The 18992-nt window shown below is 39.9% G+C and overlaps 1 protein-coding gene and 1 pseudogene across 9 annotated transcripts in view; one reads left to right on the top strand and one right to left on the bottom strand.

Moving 5' to 3' along the window:
- CTDSPL2 (CTD small phosphatase like 2) overlaps positions 1–18992 on the bottom strand; it is a 107804-nt gene that overhangs the window by 67477 nt on the left and 21335 nt on the right. For 7 of the 9 annotated variants that reach the window (XM_054452003.2, XM_054452012.2, XM_054452005.2 and 4 more), the window contains exon 2: positions 2383–2592. In XM_054452003.2, the coding sequence (XP_054307978.1) occupies positions 2383–2568 (186 nt within the window). In that variant the 5' untranslated portion in view covers positions 2569–2592. Of the gene's footprint in view, positions 1–2382; positions 2593–12384; positions 12521–18992 lie in introns of all 9 variants that reach the window. The other 2 variants (XM_054452011.2, XM_063652201.1) reach the window with 1 other exon arrangement.
- Positions 11888–18992, top strand: part of LOC129013844 (heterogeneous nuclear ribonucleoprotein M-like) — a 28139-nt pseudogene continuing 21034 nt past the window's right edge.

Genomic DNA, 18992 nt, shown 5'->3' with positions numbered 1-18992 from the left:
TACATGCCTGTAGTCCTAGCTACTCAGGAAGCTGAGATGGGAGGATCAACTGAGCTCAGGAGTTCAAGGCTGCAGTGAGCTATGATAGTATCATTGACCTCCAACCTGGGCAATAGAGTATTGCCTGTGACATCCTGTCTAAAATAGAGACATCCTGTCTAAAAAAAACAGAATACAGTATAGAATACACATAACATACAAAATATGTGTTGAATGATTGTTTATGTTATTGGTAAAGCTCTGGTCAACAGGAGGTTATTAGTGTTAAGTTTTTGGAGAGTCAAAAGTTTTATGTGGATTTTCAACCACATGGGAGGGTCAGCATCCCTAAACTCCACATTGTTCAAGGGTCAACTATAAATATGAATAGAATTCTGAAGACATAACAAAAACCTATCTTCACTTCTCATTTTTATCTTTCATGAATAACAGATAAAGGTGACCAAGATGATGATAAATATCATATGTCATATAAGGAAAACTAGAAATAGCTGCCCTGTATAATGACGGAAGGTTTGTACTTGCACATGTAAGGAAACACAGTATCTGTTTTCAAGTGGAAAAAACTACAAAAAAGTAACATGAGAAAGCAAAAAGATGAGGATGCACTTTATGACAACTAGAGCTGCTCAGAAGAATGAAGTAATAATATGTAGCAAGGTTCCCATCAACAGAGGCTGATGACAACCCATTAGGAATTTATAGAGATGGAAATTCAGGTTTCTGGAAGATATTTCATCTTTGCTATATGATAATACTAGAATATTTTCTCAGTTTACATAAATTTAGAAACTTTTTAAAATTTCTAATTACTTAAAATTAACAAAGAAATTATAGTATTAGAAACAAACAAAAACAAAAAATAAAACCACCAAAACAAAAATTAAAACCCTATGCAAACCAAGAATACTTCCATATCTTGCCCAGTGACTTACAGTAATTAGGCTTTGTTAATTCTATTACAACAAAATCTATCCCTATGAACAAGTCAGTCAGTAATTTATTTTTCTGCTTAAGAAAGTAATAAACTTCCATTATAATGAAAAATTTACCATATAAATAGTTATTCTAAGAACACAAAAATAGTAAAGTCATAAAAAAATCTACACACAATCAATAACACTATATATTGATAGAGTGCATTAAAGTTGATCAAACTGAGGCCGGGCGCAGTGGCTCATGCCTGTAATCGCAGCACTTTGAGAGGCCGAGGCGGACGAATCACAAGGTCAGGAGATCGAGACCATCCTGGCCAACATAGTGAAACCCCGTCTCTACTAAAAATACAAAAATTAGCTGGTGTGGTGGCGGGCGCCTGTAGTCCCAGCTACTTGGGAGGCTGAGGCAGGAGAATCACTTGAACTCGGGAAGCGGAGGTTGCAGTGAGCGGAGATTGCGCCACTGCACTCCAGCCTGGAGACAGAGCGAGACTCTGTCTCAAAAATAAATAAATAAATAAATAAAATAAAATAAAATTCATCCAACTGCTTTTCTACCTGTTGTACCATCTAATCTGAAAACAACTCTGAGACAGACAAAGCAGTTGGTATCAGTGCCATTTTACTATCTTCCTGAGGTTCGGGGGGTAAATGACTCTCTCCTTAAGTCACTCAAGTTGGTCCAGAATATGAATCTGGAGTACAAGACTCTTGGTCAGTGTCCATTCTTTCTTTTAGTAATGTTCTTTTCTCTTTAATGAAGCAATACATCTTCATCATACAAATGTTAGAACTTGAACAGATGAGAGACATCACTCCTTAGACAGTGAATATTAACAAGAAACTTTTTCTTTGAAAGAAAATCAAAGTAAAAGAAACAACTCAAGTAAAAGAACAAGTAAAAATGTATTTTGCTTCCCATAATACTATGTTGAAAAAGCAGAAGGCTACGTGGATTAGTTCAGTGGAATAATGTTCTTCTTAAACTGCCATTAAATATTCTGCATGTAAAACTCTTAGAAGTAAAATTAACACCAAAACGTAGATTTTGGTGCACTATCAGATTTCTCATCTACACATGCTTAGAGAAAATATCATAATTTTCACTTTTTCTTTTTTGAGACGGAGTCTCGCTGTCGCCCAGGTTGGAGTGCAGTGGTGCGATCTCAGCTCGCTACAGGCTCCGCCCCCCAGGGTTCAAGCCATTCTCCTGCCTCAGCCTCCCGAGTAGCTGGGACTACAGGCGCCCGCCACCTCGCCCGGCTAATTTTTTGTATTTTTTGTAGAGACAGGGTTTCACCGTGTTAGCCAGGATGGTCTCGATCTCCTGACCTCGTGATCCGCCCACCTCAGCCTCCCAAAGTGCTGGGATTACAGGAGTGAGCCATCGCGCCCGGCCAATTTTCACTTTTAATGATATGAAAGTATATGGTAAAATCATTACCTTAGGTGTGCTTCCTTTAATAAATTTTTTAATTGAAGACAACAAGCCGGTTTCATTCTTCGATGGTTTTTCTCCTCCTGAAGGCAGGCTATCATCAACCTCTGAATATTTCCTCTTTGCTCTGGCAGTGCGTTGTGTTTGGATTTGGTTTGACTGCTGAGAAGCTTTCCGTGTTCTCAGCCTCATCTTTTATGGGTGCCACATGTAAAACTATAAGAGAAAAATAATAAATGTAATAAAAAATTAAAAGTTATTAAATTCAACCTTCTCTACCCAAATGTGCCCAGCTTATTTAATAAAAATATCTTGGCTAAAAAAACAAAAGACCTAGATTCTAGGAGACTGCAGTAAGAAACCAACATTTTAAGTAAAAGGCATTATGCTTTATACTTTATTTATATTATCCCAAGTAACCTTCCCAACAACCTCTGAAATATTATAATATATCCTATGATCTAAAGTAAGGATAACACCAAAGAGTGTGCATGCTCTTTACATAATACTATACTGCCTGCCAACACTACTATTCGTTTAATCATTCGTTCGGCAAACATTTATTGCATACTTAGTCACATTCAAGGCACTGGGCCAAGTAAGAATTGAGTAAATAGTAAACAAGATAAGGAAAGGTTTTGCTTTTCTGTAACTCATCAGGTAGTGGAAAAGTAATGTCAGCCAATGAATGAATGAATTCCATGAACACAATTCTAATAATCAACAACCATATAAGTGTAACAACAGAATTTGGATCATTTTGAGAGAGTCCTATCTTACCACATTTAATGATACTTTTAAAACGATTCACATCAGAAAGAAAATATGAGGCTATTTATTTGAGCTCTCTCGTTTTATAGGTAAGACAATTAATTGCTGGCAAAATTGTCCCAACACTTAGAATTAAAGACATAACTGAATTAGAATCTGTGAAACCGAATACAAAGAATACTAAACGAAGAATTAAGAGATGTGAATTTTAGTCCTACTCCAATCATGGCTCATCTGTAGTCACTTAGTTATGTTTTATCACATGTATAAAAAAAAATTTACCTTACCATCCTGAGGCTCAAAATGAAAAAAGGATTAGTAAAGGCTATAATGTGCAAAGGACAATAAAGCTATTCACCACAGTGGATACTCACAGAACAAATTAACTCCAATTAAGCACTCTAAACTCTAAACGTACAGAAATTCCTGGCAAAGATTAGAGTCTCAGAAATTGTTTTTAGTAACTCAACAAAACAATCATAGAAAAAAAAAGAAACTTTTTAAAAAATAGAAACTACAGGCTGGGCACGGTGGCTCACACCTGTAATCGCAGCACTTTGGAAGGCCAAGGCAGGTGGCTCACCTGAAGTCAGGAGTTCCAGACTAGCCTGGCCAACATGGAGAAACCCTGTCTCTACTAAAAATACAAAAATTAGGTGGGCATGGTGGCAGGGGCCTGTAATCCCAGCTACTCTGAAGGCTGAGGCAGGAGAATTGCTTGAACCCGGGAGGCGGAGGTTGCATTGAGGAGAGATCACGCTATAGCACTCCAGCCTGGGCAACAGAGAGAGATTCCATCACTACCCTCCTTCCCCCCCGCACCATCCCCCCAGTCAAAAAAAGGGCCACACCAATAAACACACAAAGGGTAACAAAGCAAAGCAGCCTTCTTGCTGACATGGAGAGTTTTAGTAGTCTGGATATAAGATCAAACCAGCCACAGCATTCCCTTAAACCAAAGCTAATCCAGAGGTGAAGAAGCTGCATAAGAAAAGTTTGAAGCTAGCACTGTTTGGTTCATGAGGTTTAAGGAAAGAAGCTGTCTCCATAATATAGATGTGCAAGGTGAGGTGAAGCAGCAGGTGCTGATATAAAAGTGGAGGCAAGTTATCCAGAAGATCTCGCTATGTCCACCGATGAAGGTGGCTATACTAAAACAACAGATTTTCTAAGTAGACGAAACAGCTTTCTGTTGGAAACAGATGCCATCTAGGACTTTCACAGCTATGAGAAGTCAGTGCCTGGCTTCAAAGCAGGCTGGGCACAGTGGCTCACGCCTGTAATCCCAGCATTTTGGGAGGCCAAGGCAGGTAGATGGCTTGAGCCCAGGAGTTCAAGACCAGCCTGGGCAACATGGTGAAACCCCATCTCTACAAAAAATACAAAAATTAGCTGGCCATGGTGGCACATGTCTGTAGTCCCAGCTACCTGGGAGGCTGAGGTGGAAGGATCACTGAAGCCCAGGAGGTTGAGGCTAGAGTAAGCCAATACCGCACCACTGCACTCCAGCCTGGGCGACAGTGACAGCCTGTCTCAAAAAAAAAAACAAAAAATAAAAATAAAAAAAGATCTAAAACTGACACCCTAACATCACAATTAAAATAATTAGAGAAGCAAGGGCAAATTCAAAAGCTAGCAGAAGAAAAGAAATAACTAAGATCAGAGCAGAACTAAGGGAGATAGAGACACAAAAAACCCTTCAAAAAAATCAATGAATCCAGGAGCTGGTTTTTTGAAAAGATTAACAAAATTGACAGGCCACTAGAAAGACTAACAAGAAAAGAGAGAAGAATCAAATAGACGCAGTAAAAAATGTTAAAGGGGATATCACCACCGATCCCACAGAAATACAAACTACCATCAGAGAATACTATAAACACCTCTATGCAAATAAACTAAAAAATCTAGAAGAAATGGATAAATTCCTGGACACATACACCCTCCCAAGACTAAACCAGGAAGAAGTTGAATCCCTGAATAGAACAATAACAGGCTCTGAAATTGAGGCAATAATTAATAGCCTACCAACTAAAACAAGTCCAGGACCAGATGGATTCACAGCCGAATTCTACCAGAGGTACAAGGAGGAGCTGGTACCATTCCTTCTGAAACTATTACAATCAATAGAAAAAGAGGGAATCCTCCCTAACTCATTTTATGAGGCCAGCATCAACTTGATACAAAGCCTGGCAGAGACACAACAAAAAAAGAGAATTTTAGACCAATATCCCTGATGAACATCAATACAAACATCCTCAGTAAAATACTGGCAAACTGAATCCAGCAGCACATCAAAAAGCTTATCCACCATGATCAAGTGGGCTTCATCCCTGGGATGCAAGGCTGGTTCAACATATGAAAATCAATAAACGTAATCCAGCATATAAACAGAACCAAAGACAAAAACCACATGATTATCTCAATAGATGCAGAAAAGACCTTTGACAAAATTCAACAACCTTTCATGCCAAAAACTCTCAATAAATTAGGTATTGATGGGATGTATCTCAAAATAATAAGAGCTATTTACAACAAACCCACAGCCAATATCATACTGAATGGGCAAAAACTGGAAGCATTCCCTTTGAAAACTGGCACAAGACAGGGATGCCCTCTCTCACCACTCCTATTCAACGTAGTGTTGGAAGTTCTGGACAGGGCAATCAGGCAGGAGAAAGAAATAAAGGGTATTCAATTAAGAAAAGAGGAAGTCAAATTGTCCCTGTTTGCAGATGACATGATTGTATATTTAGAAAACCCCATCATCTCAGCCCAAAATCTCCTTAAGCTGATAAGCAACTTCAGCAAAGTCTCAGGATACAAAATCAATGTGCAAAAATCACAAGCTTTCTTATATACTAATAACAGACAAACAGCCAAATCATGAGTGAACTCCCATTCACAATTGCTTCAAAGAGAATAAAATACCTAGGAATCCAACTTACAAGGGATGTGAAGGACCTCTTCAAGGAGAACTACAATGAAATAAAAGACACAAACAAATGGAAGAACATTCCATGCTCATGGATAGGAAGAATCAATATCGTGAAAATGGCCACACTGCCCAAGGTAATTTATCGATTCAATGCCATCCCCATCAAGCTACCAATGACTTTCTTCACAGAATTGGAAAAAACTATTTTAAAGTTCATATGGAACCAAAAATGAGCCCACATTGCCAAGACAATCCTAAGCCAAAAGAACAAAGCTGGAGGCATTACACTACCTGACTTCAAACTATACTACAAGGCTACAGTAACCAAAACAGCATGGTACTGGTACCAAAACAGAGATATAGACCAATGGAACAGAACAGAGCCCTCACAAATAATACCACACATCTACAACCATCTGATCTTTGAGAAACCTGACAAAAACAAGAAATGGGGAAAGGATTCCCTATGTAATAAATGGTCCTGGGAAAACTGGCTAGCCATATGTAGAAAGCTGAAATTGGATCCCTTCCTTACACCTTATACTAAAATTAATTCAAAATAGATTAAAGACTTAAATGTTAAACCTAAAACCATAAAAACCCTAGAAGAAAACCTAGGCAATACCATTCAGGACATAGGCATGGGCAAGGACTTCATGTCTAAAGCACCAAAAGCAATGGCAACAAAAGCCAAAATTGACAAATGGGATCTAGTTAAACTAAAGAGTTTCTGCACAGCAAAAGAAACTACCATCAGAGTGAACAGGCAACCTACAGAATGGGAGAAAAATTTTGCAATCTACTCATCTGACAAAGGGCTAATATCCGGAATCTACAAAGAACTCAAACAAACTTACAAGAAAAAAACAACTCCATCAAAAAGTGGGTGAAGGATATTAACAGACATTTCTCAAAAGAAGACATTTATGAAGCCAACAGACACATGAAAAAATGCTCATCATCACTGGTCATGAGAGAAACGCAAATAAAATCCACAATGAGATACCATCTCAACACCAGTTAGAATGGCAATCATTAAAAAGTCAGGAAACAACAGGTGCTGGAGAGGATGTGGAGAAATAGGAACACTTTTACACTGTTGGTGGGACTGTAAACTAGTTCAACCATTGTGGAAGACAGTGTGGCGATTCCTCAGGGATCTAGAACTAGAAATACCATTTGACCCAGCCATCCCATTACTGGGTATATACCCAAAGGATTATAAATCATGCTGCTATAAAGACACATGCACACGTATGTTTATTGTGGCACTATTCACAATAGCAAAGACTTGGAACCAACCCAAATGTCCAACAATGATAGACTGGATTAAGAAAATGTGGCATATATACACTATGGAATACTACTGCAGCCATAAAAAAGGATGAGTTCATGTCCTTTGTAGGGACATGGATGAAACTGGAAACCATCATTCTCAGCAAAGGACAAAAAACCAAATACCGCATGTTCTCACTCACAGGTGGGAACTGAACAATGAGAACACCTGGACACAGGAAGGGGAACATCACACATTGGGGCCTGTCGTGGGGTGGGGAGGATGGGGGAGGGATAGCACTGGGAGATATACCTAGTGTAAATGACGAGTTAATGGGTACAGCACATCAACATGGCACATGTATACATATGTAGCAAACCTGCACGATGTGCACATGTACCCTAGAACTTAAAGTATAATAAAAAGAATTTAAGCAAAAAACCAAAAAAAAAATCCACATGATCATCTCAATTAATGCAGAAAAAGCCTTTGATCAAATCCAACACCCTTTCATATTAAAAATAATCAACAAATGAAGAACAAACAGGAACTTCCTCAACATAATAAAAAGGTATTTATTAAAAACCCACAGGACCTATCATACATGATAAAAGGCTGAATGCTGTCCCTCTAATATCAGGAACAAGACAAGGATGGCCCCTCTCACCACTTCTATTCAACATTTTACTGGAAGTTCTAAGCAGGCAATTAGACTAGAAAAATAAAAGAAATCCATATTAAAAAGAAAAAAAGGTGAAACTTATCTCTTTGCAAATGACATGGTCTTGTTTAAAGAATAATCATAAAGAAAAAACTGGATAAACTGGACTTCATAAAAATTTAAAACTTGCCGTCTACCAAAAGACATCATTAGGAAAATAAGAAGGCAAGGAGCAAACTGGTAGAATATTCACAAAACGCACATATCACAAAGACCTTGTATGTAGAATATATAAAGTCCTACAACACAATAAGAAAACAAGCCAATAGAAAAAACGGGCAAAAATATGAGAAAATATTTCATAAAAATTAGATAACTGGTGATAGCATAAAAAATGATAATATTATTCATAAGAATTTTAAGTTAAAACCCCAAAGGTATGCCAATTCACACCTCCTAAAATGGCAAAAATTAAAAAGAATAACAAATTTAAATAGTTAACAATGATGGAGAATAAAGAGAAGTCTCATATGCTGCTGTTAAGGATGTATGTTTTTTGATAAAACTGGGCAATTTCTACTAAATATACACCAAACTCTTTGACTCAGTGATTTCACTTCTACATTTTTATACAAGAGAAATGTAAACACGTTCACAATATATTTTTACAAAAATATTCCTGACAGCCTTATTCACAATAAGGCTGTTTCTAGTTCCAAACTGGAAACAACAAAAATGCCCCAAAACAGAAAGATGAATACTGTGGTGTTTTCATTCATGTAAGTGAATACTAATCAGCATCAGAAAGGAACAAGTACTTCTATCATAAACAAACATGAAATAATCTCACAGACATGCTAAACAATGGCAGACACAAAATAATACATATTTAATAACATCATTAAAAAGAATTTTTATCGGGGACAATAATAATCTATAGAGGAAAAAAAGCAAAACAGATTTTGCCTTGGAGAAAGGAAACGCCCTCTAATATTATAGGAGCATCTTTTTGTCAAAATTTTACAGAATATAATTTTTAATGTTCATGTAATATTTCAATATAAATGTTTCAATATTTCAATATAAATGTCTCATAATTTATTTTATCACTGACTTGTTGGAAAATAAACTGTTTCATGATTACTAACATCACCTCAAATGAAATAACCATATAAATTTCAGTCTACATTTCTGATTCTTTCCTTAAGACAGTTTCTTAGAAGTGAATTTACTAGTTTAAAAATTTTATAGCTGAGATCTGTGTTCAAGGTGTTTGGGCTCACCATTGATCTGATCATTAGTTGACCACTAGGCTATGCAAATATATAGGGAGGTATGCTTTAGTAAGCCAGGCTTAAAAATAAAAGCAAAAATATTTAAAAACGAAAAATAATAATTAAGCAGAGACATCAGTGTTTGCATACTGCATGGAGATAAATTTCATAGATTTTTTTTCTGCCTATGGAAGTTACTGCTAAACAACCAACAACCTTTGATGGGAGAAAAATCATGAATCAGAGTGGCTACAATATTATCTAAAATGGCCAGTTCTCAACAAAAAATTGTAAGACATGATAGAAACAGTAAAGTATGACCCAAACTCAGGGGGAAAACTGCAGTGAAAACATATTAATCATGTGCCAGGCTTACAACAATCTAGTGAGAGATATATGTAATTATTTACATAAAACAAAATTCACCCTTGATCCCTTAAGAGTTGGAAAAATTCTTATTTTTGGTGGACATATTGACACTTTTCTCTGATTATAAAACATACAACATTTTAGAACTTCAGGCTGAGCATGGTGGCTCACACCTGTAATCCCAGGGCTTTGGAAGGCTGAGGTGGGAGGATTGCTTGAGCCCAGGAATTCTAGACCAGCTTGGGCAACACAGGGAGACGACTCAGTCTCTACAAAAAATAAAAACAAAAAAATTACATGGGCATGGTGGTGCACACCTGTAGTCTTAGCTACTTGGAAGGCTGAGAGAGAGAAGATCACTTGAGCCTGAGAAGCTGAGGCTGCAGTAAGCCATAGCACACCACTGCACTCCAGCCTGGGCAACAGACTGAGACACTGTTTCCAAAACAAAAAAACAAGAAACAGAAAGACAGTAAAACACGAAATAAAATCTCCCATAATTCCTTAACCCAGAGATGACTGATAATGTGGGTATATTAGTCTGCTTGTTTTAACATGTATAAGTATTCTAATCAATATCTGTAATTATACTACATGTATTACCTGTTTTTTTCCCCTTTTATACTATATTTTACCAATGTTGTTTTAAGAATTTGAGAATATTGGCCAGATGCAGTGGCTCACGCCTGTAATCCCAGCACTTTGGGAGGCCAAGGCGGGCAGATCATCTCAGGTCAGGAGTTCGAGACCAGCCTGGCCAACATGGGGAAACGCCCTGTCTCTACTAAAAATACAAAAATTAGCCGGACATGGTAGTGGGTGCCTGTAATCCCAGCTACTTGGAGGCTGAGGCAGGAGAATCACTTGAACCCCAGAGGCGGAGGTTGCAGTGAGCCAAGGTTGCACCGCTATACTCCAATCTGCGTGACAAAGTGAGACTCAGTCTCAAAAAAAAAAAAAAAAAAAAGAATATAATTTTTAATGGTCATGTAATATTCCAATATACAGATAAATGTTTCATTATTTGATCACTGACTTGTTGGAAAATAAACTGTTTCATAATTACTAACATCACCTCAAATGAAATAACCACATAAATTTCAGTCTACATTTCTGATTCTTTCCTTAAGACAGTTTCTTAGAAGTGAACTTACAAGTTCAAAGATTGTTAACATTTGGTAGTATCTCTAGAAATACTAACAAACTGCTTTCTGGAAAAGTGGTTTGAACTAGCAATGTACAAGGAGTGTCTATATGACTAAATCTTCCAAATTAGAATTTATTTTTAATATTTAAATGTTTCCTAATTTTAAGTTAAAAGAACAGTAAAACTAAGTAATTTAAATTATATTTATAGGTTACCTCCAATTCCCTCTTTTTTCCGAAAATCTAAAACACTAAAATTGAAAAATGCTCTTAATTCAACCTCTCCAACCACAGCAAAAACACCTCAGGTAGCATTCCTGAGGAAAAGTAACATAGACTCTAACGGAATGCTTAAGGAGATATAAGGGTCATTATTTTATAATGCAAACATAAAAAAAATTAAATTTTTTTTTTTTTTTTTTTGAGACAGACTCGCTCTGTCACCCAGGCAAGAGTGCAGCAATGTAATCTCAGCTCACTGCAACCTCCACCTCCTGGGTTCAAGCAATTCTCCTGCCTCACCCTCCCAAGTAGCTGGGATTACAGGCATGTACCACCATGCCCAGCAAATTTTCATATTTTTAGTAGAGACGAGGTTTTGCCATGTTGGCCAGGCTGGTCTTGAACTCCTGACCTCAAAGTGATTCACCATTCTCAGCCTCCCAAAGTGCTGGGATTACAGGCTAGTGCCACCACGCCTGGCTACTTTTTGTACTTTTAGTAGAAATGGTGTTTCGCCTTAAATGAGTTCTAATCAAAAAACTTTCTTATACTGAACTGAGGCCAGGCGTGGTGGCTCACACCTCTAATCACAGCACTTTGGGAAGCCGAGGTGGGCGGACTGCCTGAGCTCAGGAATTTGAGACCAGCCTGGCCAACATGGTGAAACCCCGTCTCTACTAACAATACAAAAAAATTAGCCAGGCGTGGTGGTGCCCACCTGCAATCCCAGCTACCTGGGAGGCTGAGGCTCGAAAATCACTTGAACCCGGGAGGCAGGGAGCCAAAGGTTGCAGTGAGCCGAGATCATGCCACTGCACTACAGCCTGGGCAAGAGGCACTGAAGGAAAGTCAGGGGATGTGCTGCTATTGAATTCAAGATGGAAGAAAACATAAAAAAAGCTATTCAGGTCCTAGACAAGCATAGTCTGAGTGGAAGACCACTGAAAGTGAAAGATCCTGATGATGAACATGCCAGGAAAGCAATGCAAAACGTGATAGCTACCACTGGTGGAACAGGTATGAGACCAAGTGGCCCAGAAATGATTACTATCCCACCTAGTATCTTAAATAATCCTAACATCCCAAATGAAATTATCCATGTATTACAGACAGAAAGACTTGGAAGCACAATATTTGTAGCAAATCAGGATTATAAAGTTGGCTGGAAGAAACTGAAGGAAATATTTTAGTATGGCTGATGTGGTGTTCTGAGCACATTCTTGAGGATAAAGATGAAAAAAATCATGGATTGGGCACTGTTACTTTTGAACAGTCCACTGAAGCTGGGCAAGCTATATCTACATTCAATGGCCAACTGCTATGTGATAGACCAATGTGGATGAGACCGCCTTACCAAAGGATTTTTTTTCCCCTCCTAAGCGTCCACAGCTTCCCTATGGCCTTGGTGGTATTGGAACAGGGTTAGGACCAGGAGGGCAGACTATCGATGCCAATCACCTGAATAAAGGCACTGGAACGGGAAACAGGGCCTGCAGAAATTAGAATGGAAGGCATGGATTTAGAATAAAATGGGAGAAATGGAGGAGGGACCCCCATGGTGGTGGTATGGAAAATGTGGGTCAATTTGGATCTGGGATGAACATGGGCAGAATAAACTAAATCTTAGTAATACACTTAGGATAGGGAAGATCACTACAAAGCAGAGAGGAAGTTGAGGTGGAGGCAGCATCCCCAAAATCGAGAGGATGAGGCCCAAGCATTGACCACATTGGGGGTGCCAGCATGGAACGCATGAGTCCAGGCCTGGGCCATGGTGTGGATCGTGTGGGTTCCAAGATGCAGCACATGGGTCTGGTCACGGACTGCACGGGCTTCGTGGAGCACAAAGGCTCCCACAGGGAACGCATGGGCCTGCTGGGCCTTGACCAAATGGCCTCTAGCATCCAGCACACAGGCAAGATCACGGAGCGCGGTGGCTCCGGCCTGTAGCACATGGGTGCCGGCATGGGCTTCAGCCTCAAGTGCACAGCTGCTTCCATTGACCATGTGGACCAAACCATTGAGCACATGGGCTCTGGTGTGGAGTGCATGGTTCCTGCAGGCATGGGGGCTGGCCTGGAGCATATGAGCCCCATGATGGATCACATGGCCACTGGCCTGGAGCACATAGGTGCCAACAACCTGGAATATCCGGATGGAACTGGGGTGGACGGGTGCCAACAGTCTGGAGAGGATAGGCATTAACAGCCTTGAGTGCATGGGTCCCATCATGGGCCAGACACTGGGTGCTGAGATTGGGTGTATGGGCCTAGCCAAAGGTGGTGGTGGCCATGTCAGCTTTGACTGTGCCCACTTAAACTCTGGAGGAAGTTTGGCAGGGTCCTTTGGTGAGACTGGAGGCCATGCTCCTGGGGGTGGCCAGGAACGCCTACCAGGTATTTGTGAGAAATCTACCATTTGATTTTACATCACCAAATTGACAAATATGGCCATGTGCTATAACCCAACATCAAAATGAAGAATGGGAAGTCCAAGGGGTGTGGTTTGGTTAAGCTTGAGTTGCCAGAGGTGGCTGAGAGACTGTCAGATGATGAATGGCACGAAGCTGAGTGGCCAAGAGATTGATGGGCAAATCGATAGAAATATGCCTTTTTTAAACATCAATATTTTGTATTTTTTTCTTGTTAACTATTTTAACTTGTTGGCTGGATATATAAAGATGTTTTAAAAATTCTGTTGCTTTTTGATGAAATCTGAATTACTTTTTTACTTTTTAAGGACTGGGGTTCTATTTGAACGTTTGCAGTGAGATTGTAATATGCGAATTTTTTTGTAGTTGTGGCAACTTGCTGACATCAAACATAACTTTGATAATAAATACCAGTTGCTGAAAAAATAAAAAAAACCAATTCTCAATCTATTCTTTTCCAAAAAAGTTCTAAAATACTATATTTACCTGAACATGAAAAAGGTTCCTATGTGCAATGCACTGTGATAAGTGCTTTCTCATGTTATTTCACTTAATCTTCTCAACCACATAAAGTAGTGTCTGTTATTTCCATTTTATGAAAGAAAAAATATAAGGAGAGAAGACAGCAGAAGTGCTTTAAGTAAAAATTTCCACATAATTTCAATATAAATAACTTGCAATGTGAAAATAATATATTTATAACCAACAAAACATTTTAACTAATTAAAAAGTTACCAGGCTGGGTGCAGCGGCTCACAAGGTCAGGAGTTCGAGACCAGCCTGGCCAACATGGTGAAACTCTGTCTCTACTAAAAATACAAAAATTAGCTGGGCATGGTGGCGGGTGCCTGTAATCCCAGCTACTCGGGAGGCTGAGGCAGGAGAATCACTTGAACCCGGGAGCGGAGGTTGCAGTGAGCTGAGATCACACCACTGCACTCCAGCCTGGGCAACAGAGTAAGACTCCGTCTCAAAAAAAAAAAAAAAGTTCCCAAAAATTCCCATTTCCCTTTCTCTTTCTCTCTCTCTCTTTTTTTTTTTTTTTTTTTTTTTTTTTTTTTGCCTGCTCCCCCTTCTGAGCCAGCAATTTCCCATTTTTCTCTAAGGTTTTTTTGTTTGTTTGTTTTTTTGAGATGGAGCCTTGCTCTGTCATCCAGGCTAGAGTGCAGTGGTTCTATCTCAGCTCATTGCAACTTCTACCTCCCAGGTTTAAGCAGTTCTCCTGCCTTGGCCTCTCAAGTAGCTGGGATTACAGGCGCATGCCACCACATCTGGCTACTTGTTTTCTATTTTTAGTAGAGACGGGGTTTTGCCATGTTGGCCAGGGTGGTTTTGAACTCCTGACCTCAAGTGACCCGCCTGTCTTGGCCTCCCAAAGTGCTGGGATTACAGGCGTAAGCCACCGCGCCCGGCCAAGTTTGTTTTTTACTTCTGCCTTTTGTCTGAATGGTCCATTGGAATGCGTAATTTTTCAGCTGAACCCCTGGCTGAACAAAATCTTAAGATAAAATTAACCTGTAAAAGCTGTAAGTTTACAGCAGGGCATGGTGGTTCATACCTGTAATCCCAGCACTTTGGGAGGCCGAGGTGGGTGGATCACGAGGTCAGGAGTTCGAGACTGCCTGGTCAATATGGTGAAACCCTGTCTCCACTAAAAATACAAAAATTAACCAGGCGTGGTGGCGGGCTCCTGTAGTCCCAGCTACTTGGGAAGCTGAGGCAGAAGAATCGCTTGAACCCAGGAGGTGGAGGTTGCAGTGAGCCTAGATCGTGCCACTGCACTCCAGTCTGGGCGACAGAGCAAGAAAAAAAAAAAAAGGCTGGGCACGGTGGCTCACGCCTGTAATCCCAGCACTTTGGGAGGCCGAGACAGGTAGATCACGAAGTCAGGCATTTGAGACCAGCCTGGCCAACAAAGTGAAACCCTGTCTCTACTAAAAATACAAAAAATTCGCTGTAATCCCAGCTACTCGGGAGGCTGAGGCAGGAGAAGAGCTTGAACCTGGAAGACGGAAGCTGCAGTGAACCAAGATCGTGCCACTGCACTCCAGCCCAGGCGACAGTGCGAGACTCCATCTCAGAAAAAAAAAAAAAAAAAAAAAAAAAGCTGTGTTTTCAAATTGGCTGGTAGGAGCTCAAAATTAAACTTCTGATAGAAACAATGTTACAAATACAGAGTAGAGTTCCAGGGCAGCTCCTATGTACATAGTTAACCCATAATATAACTGAATTCAAAAATCTAGAACCTAGGCCAGGTACAGTGGCTCACACCTGTAATGCCAGCACTTTGGCAGGCCAAGTCAGGTAGATCACTTGAGCCCAGGAGTTCGAGACCAGCCTGGGCAACATGATGAAACCCTGTGTCTACTAAAAATACAAAAAAATTTGCTGGGTGTGATGGTGCATGCCTATAGTCCCAACTACTTGGGAGGCTGAGGTGGGAGGATCACCTGGGCCTGCGAAGTCGAAGCTGCAGTAAGCTGTGACTGCGTCACTGCACTGCAGACAGGGCAAGAGCTGGAGTGAGACTCTGTCTCAAAAAGAAAAAAAAAAAATCTGGAACCTAACCTATTATACAAATAATATGAAAAACTACAGCCGGGCGTGGTAGCTCACACCTGTAATCCCAGCACTTTGGGAGGCCGAGGAGGGCGGATCACGAGGTCAGGAGATCGAGACCATCCTAGCTAACACGGTGAAACCCTGTCGTCTCTACTAAAAATACAAAAAAATTAGCCAGGCATGCGCCTGTAGTCCCAGCTACTCAGGAGGCTGAGGCAGGAGAATGGTGTGAACCCGGGAGGTGGAGCTTGCAGTGAGCTGAGATCGCGCCACTGCACTCCAGCCTGGGCAACAGAGCGAAACTCCGTCTAAAAAAAAAAAAAAAAAAAAACTACATTCCATATCTCAACACCAGGCCTATCTGTACCCCTACTAAAGTTATAGATATCTGGTACTGGGAAAACTATATTTCTAAATGCAAAAACAAACAAACAAACAAAACAAAAAAAAACCCCACTTACCTTATACTACATAGAAAATTAACTCAAAATTGATCAAATACCTAAACATAAGAGCTAAGACTCTTAGAAGAAAATATAGGCTAGGTGTGGTGGCTCACACCAGTAATCTCAGTACCTTGGGAGGCCAAGCGGGGTAGATCACCTGAGCTCAGGAGTTCAAGACCAGCCTGGACAACATGGTGAAACTTCGTCTCTACCAAAAATACAAAAAATTAGCCGGGTATAGTGATGTGTGCCTGTGGTCTCAGCTACTTGGGAGGCTGAGGTGGGAGAATCACTTGAGCCTGGGAGGCAGAGGTTGCAGTGAGCTGAGATTGCACCACTGCACTCCAACCGGGGTGACACAGTGAGGTTCCCTTCTCAAAAAAATGTGTCTCTGTGTCTGTGTGTGTGTGTGTGTGTGTTCGTGTGTGTATATGGGAAAAGCTCATGACATTGGATTTGGCAATGGTTTCTTGGTCATGACAACAAAAACATACACAACAAAAAGAAAAACAGATAAATTGGGTGTCAAAATCCAAAATTTTTGAGCCAGGTGCCATGGCTCACACCTATAATCCCACCTACTTGGGAGGCTGAGGCAGAAGGACCGTTTGAGACCAGTCTGAGCAACAAGGTGAGACCCCATCCCTAAAAAAATAAAAAAATTAGCCAGGCATGATAGTGCACACCTACAGTACTAGCTACTACTTGGGAAGCTGAGGTGGGAGGATCCCTTGAACTCAGGAGTTCAAGAGCACAGAAAGCTACAAGCGCACCACTACTCTCCAGCCTGGGTGACACAGTAAGACCTTACCTCTTAAAAATTTTTGTTTTTAACTTTTATGTATCAAAGTACACTATCAACAGAGTGAAAAGACAAACCATGGAATGGCAGAAAATACTTGCAAATCATGATCTCTTAAGAAGTTCTTATCTAGAATGCATAAAGCATTACAATCAGAAAGAAAAAAACAACCAGATTCAAAAATGTGCAAAGGACTCGAATAGGCATTTCTCCAAAGAGGATACAAAAATAGACAATAAGCACACGAAAACACACTTGACATCACTAATCATCTAATTATCATGGAAATGCTAATTAAAACCACAATAAGAAACAGCTTCACACTCATTTAGATGACTAGTATCAAAAAAATAAAAATAAAAAATTAAAAGTGCTGGCAAGAATGTGGAGAAATTGGAATCCTTGTGCTTCACTGGAGAGAATGTAAAATAGTAAAGCTGCTGTGGAAAGTGGTATGGCAGTTCCTCAAAAAATTTAAATATAGAATTGCCATATGATCCAACAATTCTTCTTCCAGGTATGCATCCAAAAAAACTGACAGTAGGGTCTCACATAATACATCCACATTCATAGCAGCATTTTTCACAACAGCTAAAAGGTGGATGCAATCGAAGTGTTCATCAATGGAAGAATGGATAAACAAAATGTGGTACATACATACAATTAAGTAGTATTCAGCCTTAAAAAGGAAGGAAATTCTGATATATATTATGAACATTGAGGACTGTTTAACGAACACGAAGTTTCAGTTTGAGAAGATGAAAAAGTTCTGGAGATAGATGGTAGACAACAAGGTGAATGTACTTAATACCACTGAATTGTATACTTACAAATGGTTAAAATGGTTTAACACAGTTTTTAACAAAACTATAGATCTTCATCTAATCCAAAGGTTTCCAAAAGAGTGAGAGACAAGGACTCTGGCATTGGAAAGCAACATTTTTTTTTTTTTTTTTTTGAGACACGGTCTCACCCTGTCACCCAGGCTGGAGTGCAGCAGCAGGTTCACCACTCACTTGCAGTCTCAACCTCCCAGACTCAAGCGATCTTCGCACCTCAGCCTACAGAGTAGCTGGGACTACAGGCATGCACTACTACGCCCAGCTAATTTTTTAATCTTTTGTAGAGCTGGGGTCCCACTATATTGCCCAGGGTGGTCTCAAACTCCTGGGCTCAAGTGATCCGTCCATCTTGGCCTCTTGAAGTGTTGTGATTACAGGCGTGAGCTACCATGCCTGGTCCTATTTTTTTTTTTGCTAACCAACTACTGTGAACAAGGGGTAGAAAATAATGGGGACAGAAGAAAAGGACAGAAAAAGGGACCAAGTAAAATTTGCCTCCTACCCCACCTTTTTAATATTTACTTATTTTTAAAAATGACAAAATAACCTGTAGACAAAAAACGGCAAATTGTCAGGTACACAAAGTGCTGAAATACTTCATCTTAATTCCAGACTTTAAAATTATCTATCTACCTATCTATCTTTTTTTTTTTTTTTTTTTTTGTGTGTGTGTGTGTGTGTGAGACGGAGTCTTGCTCTGTCACCCAGGCTGGAGTGCAGCGGCATGATCTCAGCTCACTGCAACCTCTGCCTCCCAGATTCAAGCAATTCTCCTGCCTCAGCATCCCGAGTAGCTGGGATTACAGGCATGCACCACCACGCCTACTTTTTGTAATTTTAGTAGAGACAGGGTTTCACTATGTTGGCCAGGCTGGTCTC

The sequence above is a fragment of the Pongo pygmaeus genome, chromosome 16, assembly GCF_028885625.2.
Source record: "Pongo pygmaeus isolate AG05252 chromosome 16, NHGRI_mPonPyg2-v2.0_pri, whole genome shotgun sequence".
NCBI lineage: Eukaryota > Metazoa > Chordata > Mammalia > Primates > Hominidae > Pongo > Pongo pygmaeus.
This window is presented reverse-complemented; position numbering and strand designations above follow the sequence as displayed.